The 27,398-nt window shown below is 43.6% G+C and overlaps 1 protein-coding gene across 2 annotated transcripts in view; it reads right to left on the reverse strand.

Annotated features, from left to right (window-relative positions):
* The window catches only part of LOC110508633 (tensin-3), an 83,766-nt gene that overhangs the window by 12,630 nt on the left and 43,738 nt on the right, over positions 1-27,398 (reverse strand). For both annotated transcript variants that reach the window (XM_021589290.2, XM_021589288.2), the window contains exons 14-18: positions 10,045-10,202; positions 9,669-9,798; positions 9,460-9,543; positions 5,053-5,194; positions 1,486-2,054 (exon numbers count right to left, since the gene is read on the reverse strand). In XM_021589290.2, the coding sequence (XP_021444965.2) occupies positions 1,486-2,054; positions 5,053-5,194; positions 9,460-9,543; positions 9,669-9,798; positions 10,045-10,202 (1,083 nt within the window). The remainder of the gene's footprint in view (positions 1-1,485; positions 2,055-5,052; positions 5,195-9,459; positions 9,544-9,668; positions 9,799-10,044; positions 10,203-27,398) is intronic.

Genomic DNA, 27,398 nt, shown 5'->3' on the forward strand with positions numbered 1-27,398 from the left:
ATTTTAAGAAAGGCATTGATGTTTATGGTTAGGTACACATTGGTGCAACGACAGTGCTTTTTTCGTGAATGCGCTTGTTAAATCACCCGTTTGGTGAAGTAGGCTATGATTCAATGATAAATTAACAGGCACCGCATCGACAAGCTATATAAACTAGCAATATCATCAACCATGTGTAGTTAACTAGTGATTATGTTAAGATTGATTGTTTTTTATAAGATAAGTTTAATGCTAGCTAGCACCTTACCTTGGCTACTTGCTGCACTCGCATAACAGGTAGTCAGTCTGCCACGCAGTCTCCTCATGGAGTGCAATGTAATCGATCATAATCGGTGTCCAAAAATGCTGATTACCGTTTGTTATGAAAACTTGAAATCGGCCCCAATTAATCGGCCATTCTGATTAATCGGTCGACCTCTAATGCTAACATCTCTGTTGACGAGACTACGATACGGAAAACACTAAACAAGAATGGTGTTCATGGGAGGACACCACGGAAGAACCCATTTCTGTCAACAACAAAAAAACATTGCTGCACGTCTGAAGTTCGCAAAAGAGCACCTGAATGTTTTACAGTGCTACTGGCAAAATATTATGTGGACAGATTAAATTAAAGTTCATTGGTTTGGAAGGAACACACAACACTATGTGTGGAGAGAAAAAGCCAAAGCACACCAACATCAAAACCTCATCCCAACTGTAAAGTATGGTGGAGGGAGCATCATGGTTTTGGACTGCTTTGCTGCCTCAGGGCCTGGACAGCTTGCTATCATCAACAGAAAAATGAATTCCAAAGTTTATCAAGGCATTTTGCTGGAGAATTTAAGGCTATCTGTCCGCCAACTGAAACTCAACAGAAGTTGATCTTCAGGACAACGACCCAAAACACAGAAATAAATCAACAACAGAACGGCTTCAACAGAAGAAAATATGCCTTCTGGAGTGGCTCAGTCAGAGTCCTGACCTCAACCTGATTGAGATGCTGTGGCATTACCTCAAGAGAGAGGTTCACACCAGACATCCCAAGAATATTGCTGAACTTAAACAGTTTTGTAAAGAGGAACGGTCCAAAATTCCTCCTGACCATTGTGCAGGTCTGATCTGCAACTACAGAAAATGTTTGGTTGAGGTTATTGCTGGCAAAGGAGGGTCAACCAGTTATTAAATCCAAACGTTCAGAAACTTTTTCCACCCTGCACTGTGAATGTTTATACGGTGTGTTCAATGAAGATATGAAAACGTAAAATTGTTTGTGTGTTATTAGTTTAAGCAGACTGTGTTTGTCTATTGTTGTGACTTAGATGAAGATCAGATCAAATTTTATGACCAATTTATGCAGAAATCCAGGTAATTCCAAAGGGTTCACATACTTTTCTTGCCACTGTAGAACAGAACTGATGACCTTCTTTACAGTATTGTACCAACCCAAGCCATTGGCTCAGATAAGAAGTGATTGGCTATTAATTGTTTAAGCAAGGGGGTTACCTGGCAGAGGTGAAGCGGTGCCCGGCATCTGTGCAGAGGCTGAGAGATCCGGCAGGATGTTGGGAAATGGGATACTGAGGGAGCTTCCGCTATGTGGGCTGGAGAATCCGCTAGGGGCTGGGGAGGCTGTGCCCAAGGAGTGCTCCCCGTCCGACTCCCTCCTCTTCTCAGGCAGCAGTGGAGGCAAGGCCCCCTGGGCCTGGAGCTGCTGCAGCTGTGGCAGGTGCTGGGTCCGGATGGTGCCCAGCCCATCCATGGAACCCATACAGGACAGGCCCCTCTCCATGCCTCCATTCCCCAGAAGAGGAGAGGCAGAGGGTGGGCTGTCGACTGCGCCATAGCCCCCCAGGCCTAAGTTGTCTTGCTCGTCGAAGCTGTGCGCAAGGCTGTGGGTGAGGCCATAGTGTGCCATGTGGCTCTGCTGGCTGCCCCGGGGGGAGCTGTGGGCGTTGGGCGCAGGGTGAGTGTGGGGTTGGGGGTGCATGGGAGGGGAGTGGTGGCTGTAGTCCAAGGACATGGAGTGGGGATGGAGGGCTCTGTCTTCTGGCCAGGGCTGACCCATGGAGGGGCTTGAGAGAGGAGGAAGAACACAAAAATGAGAAGATCATGAAAAACACCTCTCTAATTAAACTGTATGACCATAATATATTTTCAGAACATGTAGCCTATAACCATAATTAGCATCTGCTTTTAAATGTAAAATGTACATGTACAGTACCAGTCAAAAGTTTGAACACAACTACTCATATTTTTACTACAGTCGTGGCCAAAAGTTTTGAGAATGACACAAATATTAATTTTGACAAAGTCTGCTGACTCAGTTTGTATAAATGCAATTTGCATATACTCCAGAATGTTATGAAGAGTGATCAGATGAATTGCAAAGTCCCTCTTTGCCATGCAAAATTAACTGAATCCCCCAAAAAACTTTCCACTGCATTTCAGCCCTGCCGCAAAAGGACCAGCTAACATCATGTCAGTGATTCTCTCGTTAACACAAGGCTGGAGGTCACTCTGTCATGCTGATTGAGTTCGAACAACAGACTGGAAGCTTCAAAAGAAGGGTGGTGCTTGTCAACCATGGTTACCTGTAAGGGAACACGTGCCGTCATCATTGCTTTGCACAAAAAGGGCTTCACAGGCAAGGATATTGCTGCCAGTAAGATTTCACCTAAATCAACCATTTATCAGATCATCAAGAACTTCAAGGAGAGCGGTTCAATTGTTGTGAAGAAGGCTTCAGGGCGCCCAAGAAAGTCCAGCAAGAGCCAGGACCGTCTCCTAAAGTTGATTCAACTGCGGGATCGGGGCAGCACCAGTACAGAGCTTGCTCAGGAATGGCAGCAGGCAGGTGTGAGTGCATCTGCACGCACAGTGAGGCAAAGACTTTTGGAGGATGTGCTGGTGTCAAGAAGGGCAGCAAAGAAGCCACTTCTCTCCAGGAAAAACATCAGGGACAGACTGATATTCTGCAAAAGGTACAGGGATTGGACTGCTGAGGACTGGGGTAAAGTCATTTTCTCTGATGAATCCCCTTTCCGATTGTTTGGGGAATCCAGAAAAAAAGCTTGTCTGGAGAAGACAAGGTGAGCGCTACCATCAGTCCTGTGTCATGGCAACAGTAAAGCATCCTGAGACCATTCATGTGTGGGGTTGCTTCTCATCCAAGAGAGTGGGCTCACTCACAATTATGCCTAAGAACACAGCCATGAATAAAGAATGGTACCAACACATCCTTCGAGAGCAACTAGTCCCAACCATCCAGGAACAGTTTGTTGAAGAACAATGCCTTTTTCAGCATGATGGAACATCTTGCCATAAGGCAAACGTGATAACTAAGTGGCTCGGGGAACAAAACATCAATATTTTGGGTCCATGGCCAGGAAACTCCCCAGACCTTAATCCCATTGAGAATTTGTGGTCAATCCTCAAGAGGCGGTTGGACAAACAAAACCCCACAAATTCTGACAAACTCCAAGCATTGATTACGCAAGAAAGGGCTGCCATCAGTCAGGATGTGGCCCAGAAGTTAATTGACAACATGCCAGGGCAGATTGCAGAGGTCTTGAAAAAGAAGGGTCAACACTGCAAATATTGACTCTTTGAATCAACTTCATGTAATTGTCAATAAAAGCCTTTGATACTTGTAATTATTCTTCAGTATTCCATAGTAACATCTGACAAAAATATCTAAAGACACTGAAGAAGCAAACTTTGTGGAAATTAATATTTGTGTCATTCTCAAAACTTTTCGCCACGACTGTATGTTCTCCATTGTAGAACAATAGTATAATAATAAGACTATGAAATAACACATGGAATTATGTTGTAACCAAAAAAGTGTTAAACAATTTGAGATTCTTCAAAGTAGCCACTCTTTGATGAAAGTTTTTCACACTCTTGGCATTCTCTCAACCAGCTTCATGGGGTAGACATGTGGAATGCATTTAAATTAACAGGTGTGCATTGTTAATAGGTTAATTTGTGGAAGTTAATTTGTTCATTCTTAATGTGTTTGAGCCAATCAGATGTGCTGTGAAAAGGTAGGGGTGGTATACAGAAGATAGCCCGATTTGGTGAAATACGAAGTCCATATTATGGCAAGAACAGCTCAAATAAGCAAAGAGAAATGACAGTCCATCATTACTTTAAGACATGAAATCAGTCAATCAGGAACATTTCAAGAACTTTGAAAGTTTATTTAAGTGCAGTTGCAAACTGCACTTAAAGAGGACTGCCACAGGAAAGGAATGAGGACTGCCAAAGGAAAGGAAGACCCAGAGTTACCTCTCCTACAGAGGATAAGTTCATTAGTTACCAGCCTCAGAAATTGCGGCCCAAATAAATGCTTCACAGAGTCCAAGTAACAGACACATCTCAACATCAACTGTTCAGAGGAGACTGTGTGAATCAGGATTTCATGGTCCAATTGCTGCAAAGAAACCACTACTAAAGGACATCAATAAGAAGAAGATACTTGCTTGGGTCAAGAAACACGAGCAATGGACATTAGACCAGTGGAAATCTGTCTTTGGTCTGATGAGTCCAAATTTTAGATTTTTTGTTCCAACCACCGTGTCTTTGTGAGACCCAGAGTTGGCGAACGGATGACTATCACAATCACAATCACCCGACCTCAACCCAATTGAGATGGTTTGAAATGAGGTGGACCGCAGCGTGAAGGAAAGCATCCAACAAATGCTCAGCATATGTGGGAACTTCTTCAAGACTGTTGGAAAAGCATTCCTCATGAAGCTGGTTGAGAGAATGCCAAGAGCCTGCAAAGCTGTCATCAAGGCAAAGAGTGGCTACTTTGAAGAATCTAAAACATAAAATATATTTTGATTTTATTAATACTTTTTTGTTTACTACATGATTCTATATATGTGTTATTTCATAGTTTTGATGTCTTAACTATTATTATACAATGTGAAAAATAGTACAAATAAATTAAAACCCTTGAATGAGTAGGTGTGTCCAAACTTTTGACTGGTACTGTACATTTTGAATAAACATGAGCTGGGCTTCTAATAATTGTGCGAAAGGGTTGTATTTGATTGGCTGTACCTGTCTGTCCGTTGTGGCATCCCACTAATGAACGCCGAGCGAGAGGAGCTGAAGGACCTATGGCAGCTGGGGGAAGAGTCTGGAAGGCCCTCTTCTGCGGACTGGGGAACATGACCAATCATCTCTAAGTAACCTCTGGGCTCTGTGGGGGTGTGAGAGGGCATATATATTACAAATTACACATATAGGTTATTACATTCAAGGAGTAGGGATAGAATGCACTAAACCTAAGTCTGTTGACAGACACTCCAAAATATATCGAATTTCATCCAGTTTCTCCAAAACATCTGGATATTACATGAACACAAACGGAGCAGAAGTGTCTCATCTGTTAACCATAACTTTAAGAATTTCAGTCACATAAATGTGCTGTCCCCCCAGGTGAGACATATTTAGAGTACATCCAATAGTAAAGAGAGCAGTCAGCAGTGGAGTTAAATTATTCTCCAGTCAGTCTGCTGCTGGCTCAACAGTACAGCAGCCATCCATCGCTCTGTTCAGTACAGAGCCGATTACTCTGCCTAGCAGAGCCCCCCAACATAATTGAATAAATATTTTATCACTGACATGGAGGCCCTGACAGTTGCCTGCCCCCAAAACCTGAAACCACATGTTTCCAGTCCACGTATTCCACCCAGTTTAGTGACTGACGGATGTTTCCATGGGTTACCAGTTATCTCTATGGGAATGTGGAGGGCAAGGCAGACAAAGAGACTAGAGAGAGGGGGACTGGTATCTTTTTGTCCCTCGCCCCTTCTATTGACACTAGCACTTTCACCAAGGAAATGTAAAAAAAAATGGTGGGCCACCCGATTTTTCGACCCGCTGTAACCATGGCACGGCTGAATGTGGTGATTCGATATGCAGTGCGTTCTTGGGTGAAATGGGCACAGTGGGGGAACAGATCAGTCTGGGGATGCTGTCACTCTCACAACCCCTCTGACACAGATCACTATGGCACTATGACAACAGTCACTGTGTGTGTGTGTGTGTGTGTGTGAGTATAACCCCAGACATCATCACTGCCATTCTTCACCAATGACCCACAGTCACGACAGGGCGGCACAACTCTGTCAACTACTCAACTGAATTTGGAACAAAAACCCTCTTCGTGACTGTTATCAGAGGAAGGGAACCACAGAAGGTACTTATGGCATGTCTGATTATGTCTCTACACTCTAAACTATTGTTTAATAAAAGGGACAAAAGCGAATTAATGCTCCTGAGGCAATTGTAAGTTATATTCTCCGATAATGAATCAGTATATACAAGTAATTTAAAAGTCCAATAATGGATCCAGCAACTGCAGATGGTGCCTCTAAGATATATGCCAGTACATGATAAATCTCTACATCAGCAAACAGTTCACTTTCATTGCAGCTACATGAAAACAGCATGATCACTTTTCTCATTGTACTGTATATATCATTCCTTCTCACAACTATCTATGCGGTCTCCTCCTCTCACCTTTTCCCTTCTCTTGTGGACTTCAGTACACAAAACATCAGCCATTGATGTCAAATTGTGATTGAGAGACTGATGAAGTGTGTGCAGCCTGCTTTCCATTCTAAGAGGATGGTCTCTCAAAAAGAAAAATTCTGGTTGGTTTTTCTTTGGATTTTCTCCTACCATATCAATTGTGTTGTAGTCTCATAAATGTTTTAAAACCTTTCCACAAACTTCAATGTGTTTTCTCTCCAATGGTACCAATTATATGCATATCCTGGCTTCTGGGCCTGAGTAACAGGCAGTTTGACTTAGGGCACGTCAGTCAGGCAGAAATTGCGGAAAAAGGACCCCAGCCTGAAAATCGCTCAACACAGAATAGCCGCATGTGCACACTTTCTTGGAAATCGTTTTGAGAAAATGTATTTTCTATTTTATTCATGCTAAATGTGTTTATGTTAATTAACAGTAAATTACCATGAGACCGGCAGTTGTTTGCTTCACAGTCAACGGCTGTGACTGCCACAGCCCTTATTTATGTCAACTTCTGAAGGACGTCCTCCAACCTATCAGAGCTCTTGCAACGTGAACTGACGTATTGTCCTCCCAATCAAAGGCTCATAGAATGAATCTAGTACTGAAAGCATATGCTACAGCTATCACTGCCATGCATAAAAGGTGGTGAGTAGTTTACTCAAAGAGAAAGACAATAGTTGATCTGTTTTGAACAATTTAATTTCTTCCAAAATCAAGGAGAAGCAAGAGAGAGAGAGAGAGAGATAGTTGCTTGTATTTTTTTTTAAAACTTTCACTTAGCTAGCAAATGCAGCTAGCTGGTTTAGCCTACTCAAACAGAGAGGGATGCTATGTTAGCTTGCTGGCTATGGATATCCAACACCGGAACTATGCCAGGTCAAGCTAAGCTTTTGGGTTTATAAATGTATTATAAATTCTTTGGTAGTGCAAACACACAATTTCATCAGCTGTCGGGTGACTGGTCTCAGACAACCCGCAGGTGAAGAGGCAGGATGTGGAGGTCCTGGTCTGGTATGGTTACACGTGGTCTGCGGTTGTGAGGCCAATTTGATATACTGATATAAAAACAATGTTGGAGGTGGCCTATGGAAGAGAAATGCTCCTCTGACTCACATGGCTCTCTCAGATATCTCAATTCTTATTAGCCAATGCACATCACTTGATGTCTGGGCCTTCTCACAGCTAAGAAGTAGGCTACAAGTGAAGACAGATACATCGGGGACACAAATGCGTGTGTCCCTCTTATCGAATTCCGAGGCGCATATTGATGTTAGAAGAACTGTCCACAATTAGCCTCCTTTTTGTCAGCCAACAAAACGAGTCGGCCAAACTAACAGCAAAAGCACTAGCCTATGTCAATCAACTATCCCACATAGTACATTGACCTTTTCTATTGGTCAACTTGTCCTTCTGTGCAAGAAATAAATATTCCAAACATTCTCCGGGACAGTTGTGGGATGCGATAGATCCCAAATTCATGCTACTACTCGCATCAAAAACCTTTTTTAAAGCAATGAGGCTGATGCAACACATCAGAACGTTTAGCTTAAAATGTTGATCAACTATTAGGCTATATCTTCACATAATAAACACAGCAATGTGCACACGGCAGTAGGCTAAAAGCGCCAATGTTCCAAAACGCAATCAACTAGCTGGAAAACACTGTTCTCAAAAGGGACCGCAAATGTGATTATGCAGGTAATACTTTATTTTAAAGTTGCATTGTTATGGTGAAAATCATCTCCCCCAAAGTTGAAACTCAAACGCCGCCTATGTATGACTCATGGGCTCCACACCCGTTGTAAAGCGGATTCATGTGCTTAATTCACTGAGGAGGATGGTCCTCCCCTTTGTCCTCCGAGGAGCCTCCACTGATACAGATGAAGGATCTTAATTTGAGCACCCTTATGCAGGACAACTTTGCTGCAATGCAGGACATTTTAAACATGTATTATACTTTAGGTTTAAAAAGGCTTCTGAAGTTTGTAATTTCCACTTTGAAATTTCAGACTTGAAATGTATCAACCCCTACAAACATTTCTATTCATTATAATCAACATAGTAATTCACAATTCCTGTTGCTGCAGAATTATTTTCCTGCTGAAGCAGATTGGCTCACATTAAGAGCCTCCATCTGTATAACTGGGTGAGAAACATCTAAGACCACAACAAAACTTTTACGGACAAACAAAAAATGTAACTGTTTCAGGCACTGAAGGTTTTGACAAAATGTGCTATAAAAGACTAACTTTTCAGGACTGAAACCACACAGACGTTCTCCAAACCAACCATGGGAGGAGAGAGTCTGGTATGGAACCCCCAGGGAAGGGAGGCACTCCCTGGCTTTGTTTAGTGCACTGCCTCCAACCAACACAATGTTCTCAGACATTAGTTATGGAATGTGACCAGCACTGGGTCCCTCTCTGTCTCCTAGAGCTCCTTCTCTCACTCACTATCTTTCTCCATCACCCACTCTCTGTTGTTAATTAAGTGAGAGATTAAGTAAAGAGGGAGAGGGGGGTGAGAGGGAGAATGAGTGGAATAGACTCCATCACTTCCAATGTGTACACTTCCCTACATAGAACACTTACTGTCAATTGTTTCACTGCCCCATGGTCTGGCTCCTTCAATCAAATGGCTTTGTCAAAGGTCAAGTGCCATATTATCTATTCACCTCACAATGGCCTGACATTTCAATATATCTATTCACTTTATTTAGAGACTAGTAGTATTTCTACAAATAATTATATACTCTAAAAATATAAGTTTTTTTTGAGTAACAGCTGTAATCCATTGTGTTAAAGAATATATTTCATCATTGATCTCACTTCATCTGAATGAATGAGAATGTCAGTGTGCTGTGATACACACAGCTTAGAGCCTACATTCTCCAGAGGTACAGTACACATTGCCACAATGACCTACCATGCTCCGTCCTGTAAGCTCCATATGATTGCATGCTGGGAGATGGAGTTTGCCTCAGGTGAGTGAATTCCGTCATGTTTTTCACTATGGAAGCATAGAAGACGAGATGAGGTTTAAAATCCAGTAATTCAGCAACGATCACGAGAGCCATCATTTGAACACACACAAACCCCTGGAAAAAGACACAAGACAATAACGGATGCTCTTACCATAAGGTGTAGGGGGAGAGATGGGGAAGGCAGGAGTAGGAGTCATGTCACTACCAGCCTCCACTCCACTGTCCATCTTTGGACCCTGAGCTCTGTAGTCCACACTGTCACTCCTGAACAGCATGCCATGCTGTAATACAAAACACACAGACGGAAATACACACACACACACACACACACACACACACACACACACACACACACACACAGTAAAAACATGTGTGTAAACATCACCTCATTGTACCCAGCAAAAACAGTACACAGCTAAACCCGGCACGAACACACAAAATAGGGCACACCATGACAAGCAAGATAACGACACGATATTGACAGACATTGGGAGTCAGTGAGACATGGTTTCAGTATGTTCCGGTACCTGGGAGTGAGGTACGCAGGGTGAGTAGGTTTGTGTGCTCTTGTACTCCTCCTGCACGCCCCAGCGCGAGCCACCGAATCCTGGGTGATCTGTGACATCACTGCCCTGCCGACTCTGCATGGAGTCCACTCTGACGTCACCAACGGACAATGGGGCAGCTGAACAGACACACAAACACGGAGACGGAGAGGAGGGTGAGAACTGGCCATTAACGTTGAACATACCAGAAAGCCCTACCACCAAAAATCTATAGGAAATACACGCGTCTGAAGAATGTCAACCCGTTAAGCCATGTTAGTGAAACGCAATGTGTGAAGCAATAGCATACCAAAGACTTCTGGCTCTAACTTCTTCACTACAATCTCTACTAGGAGTCATTATACCACTCCAATAACTTCAGTACTAGTGTCAGTGTCGTTGTGAGTGGACAGGTGAGGAATGCAGCGGGGGCTGAGAGGAATGTGAGGTGGGGGTCAGGATTGTGAATGACTGGCGTGGGGTGACCCTCCACTTGGCACGGGGTGCTAATTTAAGGCCTCCCGGTGTCTGTGTGAGTGTGCGTGTGCGTGTGTGATATTTTGGACTTCATTTGTTGTGTTTTTCTCTGTCAGCATCTTTTCTTTTGAGTGTGTGTCTGTTTTTTTCCGAAACCTGTATGTTTTAGTCTGGCTAGGCACACTTGTTTGTACACTAACATTTACATTTGAGCCATTTACAGAGGTAGGATCTTAATTTGATCACTTTTTTGTTGCTTTTCCTGCAAATTAGTAAATGCAAACTTGTAGTGGATTTGAGTTTGAAAAAGGCTTCTGAAGTTTGTCATTTGAAATGTCCGACTTGATTTCCCGAACAAAAAAGGTTTTCAACCCCTACAAAAAATGTCCATTGATTACAATGCACATAATAATTTACGTTTCCTGTTGCGACTTAAAATGTGTGCATTCATCTTAAGATGTATATAAATATCACAGTCGTAGTAAATACACTTTCCCTCAGTAAAGAAGTTATCAGCAAAGTCAGTGCTAGTAGGAAAAGACAAGAGCAGGCTGTTTTTTTTCTGGGGGCGTGGGATTTATTTCACCTAGTCTTTGGAGAAGTAGAGTTTCAGACCTTTTCGGGAGATGGACAGGGACTCCACTGTCTTGACGTTAGGGGGAAGCTTGTTCATCCGTTGGGGTGCCAGGACAGAGAAGAGCTTTGATTACGCTGAGCGGAAGATGACCCATGTATGGGTGGGAGGGCCAAAAGACCATAGGTGACATAACAGAGAGCTCTGATTGGGGGTTTGAGCATAGCCTGAAGGTAAGGAGGGGCAGTTCTCCTTGCAGATCCATAGGCAAGTACCATGGTCTTGAAGTGGATGCGAGCTTCGAATAAAAGTTTGTCTCTGTTGTGGGTTGGAGGCATCATGGGGAGTTGAGCTCATTGAAGAGGATCTGAATGAATGGCCATCTCATTACCATGTGATAGACAAACACTGCAACGACTCACTATAACCTCTCGAACTGCTGATCTCAGGGGGGGGGATCTCGTCATTGTCCTTTAGCTTGTAAACACAGTCATTTTTGGGATGTTGCTATCTTTTTCTGTTTTTGGGAGAACTCACTTTGTAGAGATATCATATACTGTATTCCTAAGATGATATCATGTTTTGGGTTAAGATTATGTTAGTCACTCAGCAAACATAAGCACGACAGTACTTCGCCTATTTCCACAAAGGAAAGGAGACGCTACACAACCCGGAAATTCACTTATAAATTGGGCTTGACATGTACACAACAGTGTCAAAGGCGTGTTGTTGAGCGAGTATGCTTGTAATGTTCAGGATGTTTAATGTGAAGTGTTTACTGTTTATGAGTGTGGCAGTGTTTGTGCATGTCTTCTATACAGCTGCTCTACACATGGGATCTATGGCTATAGCTGTTCTGTCTGTCTTTCTGTCTGTCTCTCTGTCTGCCATATTGTCAAACCACTGGAACTTATCCAGAATGTTCAACCTTCCCTATTTTTCCCATGTTATCCCACTCCTCTGTAATCTTCCAGTCAAAGCTCGCATTCCACTTCAAGACCATGGTACTTGCCTACGGAGCAGCAAGAGGAACTGCCAGTCTTTACCTTCAGGCTATGCTGACTGTCTCTGCACTGCTGTACTGTTGCTACTTGGCTCCCTGCCAAACCTTTTAGCTTTTTACGCTTAATAACTATTTAATCAAACTCTGTTTTTAACAAGTTTACCGAGGTCTTAGTTTTGTCCTCACAAAACTTTTTTTGATTCAACTTTTTCACCATGGAGGCTTTATCTGGACATAGATCTGCAGGACCTCCTCTGGACGAAAACAAGCTACTGTTGTCCCGCCTGCTCCCGCTCCCCGTCCCTGGTGCTCGAGTGCGCCAGGCTACCCTTCTTTACATGCACCTGTTATCATCATTACGCCAGCAGCGCTCATTGGACTCACCTGGACTCCTTCACGTTGTTGATTACCCCCTGTATCTGTCTGTTCCTCAAATCAAATTTTATTTGTCACATACACATGGTTAGCAGATGTTAATGCGAGTGTAGCGAAATGCTTGTGCTTCTAGTTCCGACAATGCAGTAATAACCAACAAGTAATCTAACTAACAATTCCAAAACTACTGTCTTGTACACAGTGTGAGGGGATAAATAATATGTACATAAGGATATATGAATGAGTGATGGTACAGAGCAGCATAGGCAGATATAGTAGATGGTATCGAGTACAGTATATACATATGAGATGAGTATGTAAACAAAGTGGCATAGTTAAAGTGGCTAGTGATACATGTATTACATAAGGATACAGTCGATGATATAGAGTACAGTATATACGTATGCATATGAGATGAATAATGTAGGGTAAGTAACATTATATAAGGTAGCATTGTTTAAAGTGGCTAGTGATATATTTACATTTCCCATCAATTCCCATTATTAAAGTGGCTGGAATTGAGTCAGTGTCAGTGTGTTGGCAGCAGCCACTCAATGTTAGTGGTGGCTGTTTAACAGTCTGATGGCCTTGAGATAGAAGCTGTTTTTCAGTCTCTCGGTCCCAGCTTTGATGCACCTGTACTGACCTCGCCTTCTGGATGATAGCGGGGTGAACAGGCAGTGGCTCGGGTGGTTGATGTCCTTGATGATCTTTATGGCCTTCCTGTGACATCGGGTGGTGTAGGTGTCCTGGAGGGCAGGTAGTTTGCCCCCGGTGATGTGTTGTGCAGACCTCACTACCCTCTGGAGAGCCTTACGGTTGAGGGCGGAGCAGTTGCCGTACCAGGCGGTGATACAGTCCGCCAGGATGCTCTCGATTGTGCATCTGTAGAAGTTTGTGAGTGCTTTTGGTGACAAGCCGAATTTCTTCAGCCTCCTGAGGTTGAAGAGGCGCTGCTGCTGTTTGTGTGAGTGGACCAATTCAGTTTGTCTGTGATGTGTATGCCGAGGAACTTAAAACTTGCTACCCTCTCCACTACTGTTCCATCGATGTGGATAGGGGGGTGTTCCCTCTGCTGTTTCCTGAAGTCCACAATCATCTCCTTAGTTTTGTTGACGTTGAGTGTGAGGTTATTTTCCTGACACCACACTCCGAGGGCCCTCACCTCCTCCCTGTAGGCCGTCTCGTCGTTGTTGGTAATCAAGCCTACCACTGTTGTGTCGTCCGCAAACTTGATGATTGAGTTGGAGGCGTGCGTGGCCACGCAGTCGTGGGTGAACAGGGAGTACAGGAGAGGGCTCAGAACGCACCCTTGTGGGGCCCCAGTGTTGAGGATCAGCGGGGAGGAGATGTTGTTGCCTACCCTCACCACCTGGGGGCGGCCCGTCAGGAAGTCCAGTACCCAGTTGCACAGGGCGGGGTCGAGACCCAGTGTCTCGAGCTTGATGACGAGCTTGGAGGGTACTATGGTGTTGAATGCCGAGCTGTAGTCAATGAACAGCATTCTCACATAGGTATTCCTCTTGTCCAGATGGGTTAGGGCGTCTGTGGACCTATTTGGGCGGTAAGCAAATTGGAGTGGGTCTAGGGTGTCAGGTAGGGTGGAGGTGATATGGTCCTTGACTAGTCTCTCAAAGCACTTCATGATGACGGAAGTGAGTGCTACGGGGCGGTAGTCGTTAAGCTCAGTTACCTTAGCTTTCTTGGGAACAGGAACAATGGTGGCCCTCTTGAAGCATGTGGGAACAGCAGACTGGTATAGGGATTGATTGAATATGTCCGTAAACACACCGGCCAGCTGGTCTGCGCATGCTCTGAGGGCGCGGCTGGGGATGCCGTCTGGGCCTGCAGCCTTGCGAGGGTTAACACGTTTAAATGTCTTACTCACCTCGGCTGCAGTGAAGGAGAGACCGCAAGTTTTCGTTGCAGGCCGTGTCAGTGGCACTGTATTGTCCTCAAAGCGGGCAAAAAAGTTATTTAGTCTGCCTGGGAGCAGGACATCCTGGTCCGTGACTGGGCTGGATTTCTTCCTGTAGTCCGTGATTGACTGTAGACCCTGCCACATGCCTCTTGTGTCTGAGCCGTTGAATTGAGATTCTACTTTGTCTCTGTACTGACGCTTAGCTTGTTTGATAGCCTTGCGGAGGGAATAGCTGCACTGTTTGCATTCGGTCATGTTACCAGACACCTTGCCCTGATTAAAAGCAGTGGTTCGCGCTTTCAGTTTCACGCGAATGCTGCCATCAATCCACGGTTTCTGGTTAGGGAATGTTTTAATCGTTGCTATGGGAACGACATCTTCAACGCATGTTCTAATGAACTCGCACACCGAATCAGCGTATTCGTCAATGTTGTTGTCTGACGCAATACGAAACATGTCCCAGTCCACGTGATGGAAGCAGTCTTGGAGTGTGGAGTCAGCTTTGTCGGACCAGCGTTGGACAGACCTCAGCGTGGGAGCCTCTTGTTTTAGTTTCTGTCTGTAGGCAGGGATCAACAAAATGGAGTCGTGGTCAGCTTTTCCGAAAGGGGGGCGGGGCAGGGCCTTATATGCGTCGCGGAAGTTAGAGTAACAATGATCCAAGGTCTTTCCACCCCTGGTTGCGCAATCGATATGCTGATAAAATTTGGGGAGTCTTGTTTTCAGATTAGCCTTGTTAAAATCCCCTGCTACAATGAATGCAGCCTCCGGATAAATGGTTTCCAGTTTGCAAAGAGTCAAATAAAGTTCATTCAGAGCCAACGATGTGTCTGCTTGGGGGGGGATATATACGGCTGTGATTATAATCGAAGAGAATTCTCTTGGTAGATAATGCGGTCTACATTTGATTGTGAGGAATTCTAAATCAGGTGAACAGAAGGATTTGAGTTCCTGTATGTTTCTTTCATCACACCATGTCACGCTAGTCATAAGGCATACGCCCCCGCCCCTCTTCTTACCAGAAAGATGTTTGTTTCTGTCTGCGCGATGCGTGGAGAAACCTGTTGGCTGCACCGCCTCGGATAGCGTCTCTCCAGTAAGCCACGTTTCCGTGAAGCAAAGAACGTTACAGTCTCTGATGTCCCTCTGGAATGCTACCCTTGCTCGGATTTCATCAACCTTGTTGTCAAGAGACTGGACATTGGCAAGAAGAATGCTAGGGAATGGTGCACGGTGTGCCCGTCTCCGGAGTCTGACCAGAAGACCGCCTCGTTTCCCTCTTTTTCGGAGTCGTTTTTTTGGGTCGCTGCATGGGATCCACTCTGTTGTCCTGTTTGTAAGGCAGAACACAGGATCTGCGTCGCGAAAAACATATTCTTGGTCGTACTGATGGTGAGTTGACGCTGATCTTATATTCAGTAGTTATTCTCGACTGTATGTAATGAAACCTAAGATGACCTGGGGTACTAATGTAAGAAATAACACGTAAAAAAACAAAAAACTGCATAGTTTCCTAGGAACGCGAAGCGAGGCGGCCATCTCTGTCGGCGCCGGAAGTAACTATGGTGTTCTCTGTGTTCTCTGTGGTGTTCTCTGTGTCCGCATTCATTGTTGTTATGTGTTCCCGTCCAGACGCTGTTCCTGTTCCGTTTCATGTCCGTCAGCTATTAAACCTTCACTCCCTGTACCTGCTTCTCCTGCGTCGCTCCATAGAGAATGTGGACACCATTACAAGAAGCATCCGGGAGTTTTTTAGGGTTTTGTTTTGTTGGAGACAGACCCGAGGGCCGCCGCCGATGAAACCGGGGGTGCCTAAGCTGACTCGTCGGGCTGTCACGCTCAAGCTGGCTCAAGAGGTTTCCTTGCCTCGGTTGGCTTGGCAGGTTCCCATATCATGTCATGCTTCAGCCGGCCCATCGGACTTCTCGTCAGGCTTTCACACCTCAGCCGGATCGTCAGGCTTTCACACCTCAGCCGGATTGTCAGGCTTTCACACCTCAGCCTGATCGTCAGGCTTTCACACCTCAGCCGGATCGTCAGACTCCCATGCCTCAAACGGCTCCCCAGGCTCGCCCAGGTGGGACGCCGGGTGCCGCTCCTAGAAGGGGGTGGGAGGGTATTGTCACACCTGCTCCCGCTCCCCCTCCCAGGCGCTCGAGGGCGCTAAGCTACCCTTCTTTATAAGCACCTGTCACCATCATTACGCGTGGGCAGTGCTCATTGGACTCACCTGGACTCCTTCACCTTGTTGATTACCCCCCCCCCCTGTATATCTGTCTGTTCCTCGGTGGTGTTCTCTGTGTCCGCATTAGTTGTTGTTAAGTTTTTCCTGTCCAGACGCTCTTCCTGTTCCGTTTCATGTCTGTAAGCTATTAAACCTTCATTCCCTGTACCTGCTTCTCATCTCCAACGTCGCTCCTTACAACTGCAACATTATGCCTTCTCATTGCAGTCGCTGTACTCTTAATATGAAGGCGAACTATCACCTTTTGGTGAGGACAGCCGAGTTGCAAGCTTGGCTTCAGACGCAATCGTTAGGCAAGGACAGTTTAAGTGTAGGAAAGGATGATACAGTGTCTGTGCCACCAGTAAATACAGGTAGTAGTGTTAATCCCAGCCAATTTTCTTATGGCTACTGGAAATAAATGCTTTTAGCATGCTCGACTGGTGTCGCTCATTCAGCCGCTATAAACTTTCAAGCGGTTTTCCACACAAAGCAACGAATCAGAGCCCGAGCCTTCACAGGTCTCTCCTCCACCTGTCACTGGATCTGAGCCGCCGAAGCCTCCCGCCATTACCTCTGACAAATTGAAAACCCTAGTCGTTGGCGACTCCATTGTCCGCAATATTAGAATAATCCAACGATCATACATCCTCTACCAGAGGGCAGGGCTACCCACATAAAAGCTCATCTGAAGATGGTGCTGGCTGAGGCTAAAACTGGTGAGTGTAAATAGTATAGGGATATTGTCATCCACGTTGGCACCAACGATGTCAGGATGAAACAGTCAGACGTCACCATAACTTCAGCGTGTAATTTAGCTAGGAAGATATGTTGGCATCGAGTAATTGTCTCTGGCCCCCTCCCAGTTAGAGGGGAGTGATGAGCTCTACAGCGCACTTGCACAACTCAATCGCTGGTTGAAAACATTTCCCCTCCCAAAAGATAGAATTTGTAGATTACTGTCCCTCTTTCTGGGACTCCCCCACAAACAGGACCAAGCATGGCCTGCTGAGGAGTGATGGACTCTCATCTTACCTACCAAGATAGGCAGGGCTCTAACTCCTCTAGCTCCACAATGGGATAGCCAGCCTGACAGCTTAGTGGAGTCTACCAATACCACAGTCAGTGTAGTCAGCTCAGCTTTCCCCATTTTTAACAATGTGTATGTGACCAATACAATTTGATTTGATTTGAGACCATGTTTGTGCCTCGATCTAGGCCGGGCTAAATTAAACATTGCAGTGTTCGCCTGAGCAATCTCACTGGAATAAAGACATCCTCCATTCCTGTCGTTATTGAAAGAGATTGTGATAATATCTCACACCTCAAAATAGGACTACTTAATGTTAGTTCCCTCACTTCCAAGGCAGTCGTAGTCAATGAACTAAGTACCGGTCATGACCTTGATGTGATTGGCCTGCCTGAAACATGGCTCAAGCCTTGTGAATTTACTGTTTTAAATAAGGCCTTTACCCGCACATCCCGCAAAGGTGCTGGTAACATTTACGACAGCAAATGTCAATATATATATGTACAGTTGAAGTCGGAAGTTTACATACACCTTAGCCAATTACATTTAAAATCAGTTTTTCACAATTCCTGATATTTAATCCTAGTAGAAATTCTCTGTCTTAGGTCAATTAGGATCACCACTTTATTTTAAGAATGTGAAATGTCAGAATAATAGAAGAGAGAAATATTTCAGCTTTTATTTCCTTCATCACATTTCCAGTGGGTCAGAAGTTTACACACACTCAATTAGTGTTTGATAGCATTGCCTTTAAATTGTTTACTTTGGGTCAAACGTTTCGAGCAGCCTTCCACAAGCTTCCCTCAATAAGTTGGGGGAATTTTGGCCCATTCCTCTTGACAGAGCTGGTGGAACAGAATCAGTTGAAGTCAGAAGTTTATGTACACTTAGGTTGGAGGCATTAAAACTTGTTTTTCAACCACTCCACACATTTCTTGTTAAGAAACCATAGTTTTGGCAAGTCGGTTAGGACATCTACTTTGTGCATGACACAAGTAATTGTTCCAACAATTGTTTCCAGACAGATTATTTAACTTATAATTCACTGTATCACCATTCCAGTGGGTCAGAAGTTTACATACACTAAGTTGACTGAGCCTTTAAACAGCTTGGAAAATTCCAGAAAATGATGTCATGGCTTTAGACATAATTTGAGTCAATTGGAGGTGTAACTGTAGATGTATTTCAAGGCCTACCTTCAAACTCAGTGCCTCTGCTTGACATCATGGGAAAATCAAAAGAAATCTGCCAAGACATCAGAAAAAAAATTGTAGACCTCCACAAGTCTGGTTCATCCTTTTCAGCAATTTCCAAATGCCTGAAGGTACCACGTTCATCTGTACATCAATAGTACGCAACTATAAAAACCATGGGACCACGCAGCCGTCATACCGTTCAGGAAGGAGACGCGTTCTGTCTCCTAGAGATGAGCCTACTTTGGTGCGAAAAGTGCAAATCAATCCCAGAATAACAGCAAAGGACCTTGTGAAGATGCTGGAGGAAACAGGTACAAAAGTATATATATTCACAGTTAAACAAGTCTTATATTGACATAACCTGAAAGGCCGCTCAGCAAGGAAGAAGCCACTGCTCCAAACCTGCCATAAAAACGCTAGACCATGGTTTGCAACTGCACATGGGGACAAAGATCGTACTTTTTGGAGAAATGTCCTTTGGTCTGATGAAAGAAAAATAGAACTGTTTGTTTGGAGGAACAAGGGGGAGGCTTAAAAGCCGAAGACACCATCCCAACCGTGAAGTATGGGGGTGGCAGCATCATGTTGTGGGGGTGCTTTGCTGTAGGAGGGATTGGTGCACTTTCAAAACAGATGGCATCATGAGGAGGAAAATATGTGGATATATTGAAGCAACATCTCAAGACATCAGTTAAAACTTGGTCGCAAATGGGTCTTCCAAATTAACAATGACCCCAAGCATTACTTACAAAGTTGTGGAAAATGGGTTAAGGAAACAAAGTCAAGGCATTGGTATGGCCATCACAAAGCCTTGACCTCAATCCTATAGAACATTTGTGGGCAGAACTGAAAAAGCATGTGCGAGCACGGAGGCCTACAAACCTGACTCAGTTACACCAGCTCTGTCAGGAGGAATGGGCCAAAAATCACCCAATTTATTGTGGGAAGCTTGTGGAAGGCTACCCGAAACGTTTGACGCAAGTTAAGCAATTATAAGTCAATGCTACCAAATACTAACGGAGTGTATGTAAACTTCTGACCCACTGGGAATGTGATGAAAGTATTAAAAACTGAAATACATAATTCTTTCTGCTATTATTCTGACATTTCACATTCTTAAAATAAAGTGGTAATCCTAACTGACCTAAGACAGGGAATTTTTACTAGGATTAAATATCAGGAATTGTGAAATACTGAGTTTAAATGTATTTGCCTAAGGTGTATGTAAACTTCTGACAACTGTATGTATATATATATTTTTTAAAGTATTTTGAACTTCTAGTCATAAAATCTATGCAGCCTACTCAATTAGCTTTTCTAGCGACTGTTTACAGGTCTCCTGGGCCATATACAGTGTTCCTCACTGAGTTCCCTGAATTCCTATCAGATCTCGTCATCGTGGCAAATATTCACATTTTTGGTAACGTAAAAAATTCTCATGGAAAATTCCACAGACCCGCTCCAAAAGGCTTTTGGTGCCATCTTTGACTCGTTGGACAAGTAACCGAAAGGTTGCAAGTTCGAATCCCCGAGCTGACAAAGTACAAATCTGTCGTTCTGCCCCTGAACAGCCAGCTAACCCACTTGTTCCTAGGCCGTCATTGAAAATAAGAATTTGTTCTTAACTGACTCACCTAGTTAAATAAAGGTTAAAAAAAGGGGGACCCACCAACTCCATATTAATGCACATGATTTTGAAATGAGATGTTGGACAAGCAAGTGTCCACATACATTTGGTAATGTAGTGTAGCTATATGCGCTACACATTATTGTTTGGGGGGTGCTAATGTGAAACATGGCCTTTGTTTCAATTGAGCATTGTGCCGTGGCATTGATAAACCAATGGCGTGTTAGATTTACCGCCCACATACGTTTGCTTGACACCCCTTCATTATCTTATTGAAAGGAGAAATACACAAATAAATAAATGAAGAAATAATATAAATTAATCAAATTAAAGAAAGCAAGTGGGATTTATTATTTTAATAAATGATTTATCTTTTTAAATGTACATTCGTCCATCGATTTTATTTAGCTTTTTACGTGTGTGTTTATCCATTTGTGTGTGCATTTATTCATATATTTCTAATTACGGCAGATTTGGTCCCCCATAGAGAGGTTGCACTACAGTCCACACACATTAAATATCTTTCTCTAGGTTATACTTTATTTACTGTAGGTTTCAGTCAGAAACATAGGTATCTTGAATATATCTTAGAAAATTGAATTTGCTTAAACTTAAGCAGCTTACTGAGATTTATGTATACAAATTACAACACGTATGGCCCTTGGAGGCCCATGCACAGAACACAATTAAAGTCTGTGTATAACATGTATCAGCTACAGGCCTATGAATAAAATAATTGCTGTATAATGGTTGTATTGCAGTATAACATGGTATCCATTTATAGACTGTGTGCATTGCCCAATTAGAGGAACAGTTCACACATCTGTGAGCAGCTGTACAAAATAGCAATGCACAAGGGAGGAGACCATCGGTGTCTTTTTAAATAGACAGTCAAATCACCTCTGCCAGGTGAAGAGAGTTGTTTGGAAGATACCAGGAATAATATCGGATGTGTGAATCATTGTGTGAACTATTTGTGTGTGTGTGTGTGTGTGTGTGTGTGTGTGTGTACGTGCGTATCTGAAGGCCTGTGTGTTTGTTTGAAAGAAAGACGGAGGGAGAGAGAGAGAGTGAGTATTTTCTTTCAAGGCTATGTCATCTTTAAAGTTTAAAGTAAAGTTGTGATGTCAGACTGAACATCCTGACCTGTTTCCAGACCACAAGTGGAGCAAATAGCAAACAGCCAAGCGTTTAGAGGCATGAGAGGATGGTGGATCCAAAATATCGCTTTGTCATTCTCCCTCTCTGTCTCTCTCCTCTCTTGAACAAAAAAATACACAATATTGCAGAGCTCACAGTTCCCCCTCTTCCCTCTCTAGTACACTACAATGTTTTGTTATCTTTAGATCATACACATTGAACACACAGAGAATCCATAAGATACTGTAGAACAAAAATCCAGAAAATCACATTGTATGGTTTTTAAGTAATTAATTAGCATTTTATTGCATGACATAAGTATTTGATCACCTACCAACCAGTAAGAATTCCGGCTCTCACAGACCTGTTCTCCTGTTCTCCACTCATTACCTATATTAACTGCACCTGTTTGAACTCGTTACCTGTATAAAAGACACCTGTCCACACACTCAATCAACCAGACTCCAACCTCTCCACAATGGCCAAGACCAGAGAGCTGTGTGTAAGGACATCAGGGATAGAATTGTAGACCTACACAAGGCTGGGATGGGCTACAGGACAATAGGCAAGCAGCTTGGTGAGAAGGCACCAACTGTTGGCACAATAAATTAGAAAATGGAAGAAGTTCAAGATGACGGTCATGAGCCTGGGGCTCCATGCAACATCTCACCTCGTGAGGCATCAATTATCATGAGGAAGGTGAGGGATCAGCCAAGAAATACACGACAGGACCTGGCCAATGACCTGAAGAGAGCTGGGACCACAGTCTCAAAGAAAACCATGAGTAACACACTACGCCGTCATGGATTAAAATCCTGCAGCGCATGCAAGATCCCCCTGCTCAAGCCAGCGCATGTCCAGGCCCGTCTGAACTTTGCCAATGACCATCTGGATGATCCAGAGGAGGAATGGGAGAAGGTCATGTGGTCTGATGAGACAAAAATAGAGCCTTTTGGTCTAAACTCCACTCGCCGTGTTTGGAGGAAGAAGAATGATGAGTACAACCCCAAGAACACCATCCCAACTGTGAAGCATGGAGGTGGAAACATCATTCTTTAGGGATGCTTTTCTGCAAAGGGGACATAATAACTGCACCATATTGAGGGGAGGATGGATGGGGCCATGTATCGCAAGATCTTGAAGATGGATCGTGGCTGGGTCTTCCAGCATGACAACGACCCGAAACACACAGCCAGGGCAACTAAGGAGTGGCTCCGTAAGAAGCATCTCAAGGTCCTGGAGTGGCCTAGCCAGTCTCCAGACCTGAACCCAATAGAAAATATTTGGAGGGAGCTGAAAGTAAGTATTGCCCAGCGACAGCCCCGAAACCTGAAGGATCTGGAGAAGGTCTGTATGGATGAGTGGGCCAAAATCCCTGCTGCAGTTTGTGCAAACCTGGTCAAGAACTACAGGAAATGTATGATCTCTGTAATTGCAAACAAAGGTTTCTGTACCAAATATTAAGTTCTGCTTTTCTGATGTATCAAATACTTATGTCATGCAATAAAATGCAAATTAATTACTTAAAAATCATACAATGTGATTCTCTGGATTTTTGTTTTAGATTCCGTCTCTCACAGTTGAAGTGTACCTATGACAAAAAATTACAGACCTCTACATGCTTTGTAAGAAGGAAAACCTGCAAAATCGGCAGTGTATCAAATACTTGTTCTCCCCACTGTACATATTATGTATCTCTAAGCGAGTGTGTAGATACAGTATGATATCAGAATTGGTATCTTCCGACTATCTTGGAAAGACAGTACCGTTCAACATCGAAGAGCCCTCACGTCTGCTCGAGGAAACCTACTTTTCCAACATAATTGAAGAGATTAAAATCAATCCAAAATCTATTTTGATACTGTCGCAAATATAACTAATAAGCAGCATTCCCCAAGTGAGGATGGCCTTCACTTCAGCAGTGATGAATTCATTAACTGCTTCGACAAAAAGATCCTGATCATTAGAAAGGAAATTACGGAGACCTATATAAGTCTTCGTATTTCTCCAAAACTCCGTTGTCCTAAATCTGCACAGAACTGCCAGGACCAAGGATCAATAGAGACACTCAAGTTTTTTAATCCTGTATCTCTCGACACATTCACAAAAACAGTCATGGCCTCTAAACCTTACCCTATTCCAACTAAACTACTGAAAGAGCTACTTCCTGTGCTTGGCCCTCCTATGTTGAACATAATAAACGGCTCCTATTCTCCGGGTCTATACCAAACTCACTAAAATTGGCAGTAATAAAGCCTTTCCTGAAAAAGACAGACCTTGACCGGTATTTTTTTTTTACAACTAATCAGTCTTTATCGAATCTCCCATTCCTCTCAGTTTTTGGGGAAAAAGCTGTTGCACTTCAACTGACTTCCTGAAGACAAATAATTTATACAGTCTGGTTTTAGACCCTATCATACTAATGAGACTGCGCTCGCGAAGGTGTTAAATGACCTTTTAATGGCATCAGTCCAAGGCTCTGCATCTTTCATCGTGCTCCTAGACCTTAGTGTTGCTTTTGACACTATCGATCACCACAATTTTTGGAGAGATTAGAAACCCTATTTGGTCTACACGGACAAGTTCTTGGCTGGTTTAGGTCTTATCTGTCTGAAAGATATAAGTTTGTCTCTGTGGATGGTTTATCAATGACAAGTTTCAGTGTGTTCCTCAAGGTTTCGTTTTAGAACCAAAATTGTTTTCACTATAAACTACCCCTTGGTGATGTAATTTGGAACACAACTTTCACTGCTATGCGGACAACACACAGCTGTACAATTCGATGAAACATGGTGAAGGCCCAAAATTGCCTACCCTGGAAGCCTGTATTTCAGACATAAGGAAGTGGATGGCAGCAAATATTTTACTTTTAAACTAGGGCAGAACAGAGATGCTAATTATATGTCCCAAGAAACAAAGAGATCTGCTGTTTGAGCTGACAATTACTCTAGGTGGTTGTACAGTCGTCTCAAATAAAACTGTGAAGGACCTCAGCGTTACTATGAATCCTGATCTCATTTTTGACGAACATTTCAAGAAATTTTCAAGGCCAGCTTTTTTCCATCTTCGTATTTTTTTTGTCCCAAAATTATGCATAAAAGCTAATCCATGCTTTTGTCACTTCTAGATTAGACTACTGCAATGCTCTACTCTCTGGCTACCCGGATAAAGCACTAAATAAACTTCAGTTAGTGCTGAATACGGCTGCTAGAATATTGACTAGAACAACAAAAAAATCATATTATGTGCTAGCCCCTCTACAATGGCTTACTGTTAAGTCTAGGGCTGATTTCAAGGCTTTACTGCTAACCTTCAAAGGATTTCATGGACTCTCCGATCTGGTTCTGCCGTACATACCTACACGTACTCTACGGTCACAAGACGCGGCCTTCTTATTGTCCCTAGAATTTCTAAGCAAACAGCTGGAGGCAGGGCTTCACCTAGAGCTACGTTTTCATGGAATGGTCTGCTTATCTATGTGAGACACGCAGACTAGGTCTCAACCTTTAAGTCTTTACTGAAGACTCATCTCTTCAGTAGATCCTATGATTGAGTGTAGTCTGACCCAGGGGTTCGAAGGTGAATGGCAAGGCACTAGAGACACCCTTGCTGTCTCTGCCTGGTCGGCTCCACTCTCTCCACTGGGGTTTTCTGCCTCTGACCCAATTACGGGGGCTGAGTCACTGGCTTACTAGTGCTCATCCATGCCATCACGTAGTTCCAGGTTTTTTTCGCTATACTCGACTTGAGTGGGTTGAGTCACTGACGTGATCTTCCTGTCCGGTTTTGCGCCTCCCTCGAGCTCATGAGGTGAAAGAGATCTTCGTGGGCTATACTCAGCCTTGTCTCAGGGTAGTAAGTTGGTGGTCTGTTGATATCCCTCTAGTGGTGTGGAGGCTGTGCTTTGGCAAAGTGGGTGGGGTTTAATCCTGCCTGGTTGGCTCTTTCCGGGTGTATCGTCGGACAGGGCTACGGTGTCCCCCTATCACCCCTGTCTCAGCCTCTAGTAGCTAAGCTTCAATAGTTGGGGTGCTAGGGTCAGTCTGGCCTATCTGGTGAAATTCTACTGTCTTATCTGATGTCCTGTGTGAACTTAAGTATGCTTCCTCTAATTCTGCCATCTCTCTCTCTCTCTCTCACCTGCTGTCTCGACCTCTGAATGCTCGGCAATGAAAAGCCAACTGACATTTACTGCTGAGGTCCTGCCTTTCTAGGGAGTTTTTCCTAGCCACATCTGCATTGCTTGCTATTTGGGGTTTTGGGCTAGGTTTCTGTATAAGCTCTTTGTGACATCTGCTGATGTAAAAAGGGCCTTATAAATACATTTGATTTGATGCTCAACCCCTACACCCCAAACCGAGCATTCTGTTCTGCCACCTCTGGTCTCTTGGCCCTCCCACCCTTAAGTGGTGGGAGAGTTCTTCTCTGACCTGTCACCCCAATGGTGGAACAAGGACAGCAGAGACCCTGTCCATCTTCCCAAAAAATCTGAAACCCTACCTCTTCAAACTTAAACTCACACTTGACCCCTTCCCCCTTACTAGCTTAGACTTTGCTATTTTATTGAGGAAAAAATGAACTTACTATGACTGTAATATGTGGTTGTCCCACCAAGATATCTTAAGATGAATGCACTAACTGTGAGTCGCTAAAAGCTTTACACACCTGGATTTTACAATATTTGCACGTTGTTATAAAAACAAACCCTCAAGCTTTGTCACGTTGGTTGTTGATCATTGTTAGACAGCCATTTTCAAGTCTTGCCATTGATTTTCAAGCAGCTTTAAGTCAACACTGCAATTAGGCCACTCAGGAACATTCAATATCATCTTGGTATGCAACTCCATGTATATTTGGCCTTGTGCTTTAGGTTATTATCCTGCTGAAAAGTGAATTTGTCTCCCAGTGTCTGTTGGAAAGCAGAATGAACCAGGTTTTCCTGTAGGATTTTGCCTGTGCTTATATCTATTCTGTTTATTTTATTTATTTTTATCCTGGGGTGGCAGGGTAGCCTAGTGGTTAGAGCGTTGGACTAGTAACCAGAAGGTTGGAAGTTCAAACCTGGCACTAATCTGTCGTTCTGCCCCTGAACAGGCAGTTAACCCACTGTTCCTAGGCTGTCATTGAAAATAAGAATTTGCTCTTAACTGACTTGCCTAGTTAAATAAAGGTAAAATAAACTCAGATGACATCCATAACATTATTTAGCCCCCATCATGCTTGAAAATATGGAGAGTGGAACTCAGTAATGTGTTGTGTAGGATTTGCCCCTCTTTATGTCCTTTGTGTTCAGGACATAAAGAGTATTTATTTGCAACATTTTTTGCAGTTTTACTTTAGTGCCTTATTGCAGAAAGGATGCATCATTTGGAATATTTTTGTTCTGTACATGCTTTATTCATGTAGGTAAGTATTGTGTAGTAACTACAATGTTGTTGATCCATCCTCAGTTTTCTCCTATCACAGGAATTAAACTCTAACTGTTTTAAAGTCACCATTGGCTTTAGGGTGAAACACTTGAGGGGTTTCCTTCCTCTCCAGCAACTGAGTTGGGAAGGACACCTGTATATTTGTAGTGACTGGGTGTATTGACTGGGTGTAGTGACTGGGTGTATTGACTGGGTGTATTGACTGGGTGTATTGACTGGGTGTAGTGACTGGGTGCATTGACTGGGTGTACTGACTGGGTGTATTGCCATAACAAAGGGGCTCTGAAATGACTCAAGACATTTCAGCTTTTGATTTGTAATGGTCTAAAAACATGATTCC

The sequence above is a fragment of the Oncorhynchus mykiss genome, chromosome 28 (genome assembly GCF_013265735.2).
Source record: "Oncorhynchus mykiss isolate Arlee chromosome 28, USDA_OmykA_1.1, whole genome shotgun sequence".
In the NCBI taxonomy this organism is placed as follows: domain Eukaryota; kingdom Metazoa; phylum Chordata; class Actinopteri; order Salmoniformes; family Salmonidae; genus Oncorhynchus; species Oncorhynchus mykiss.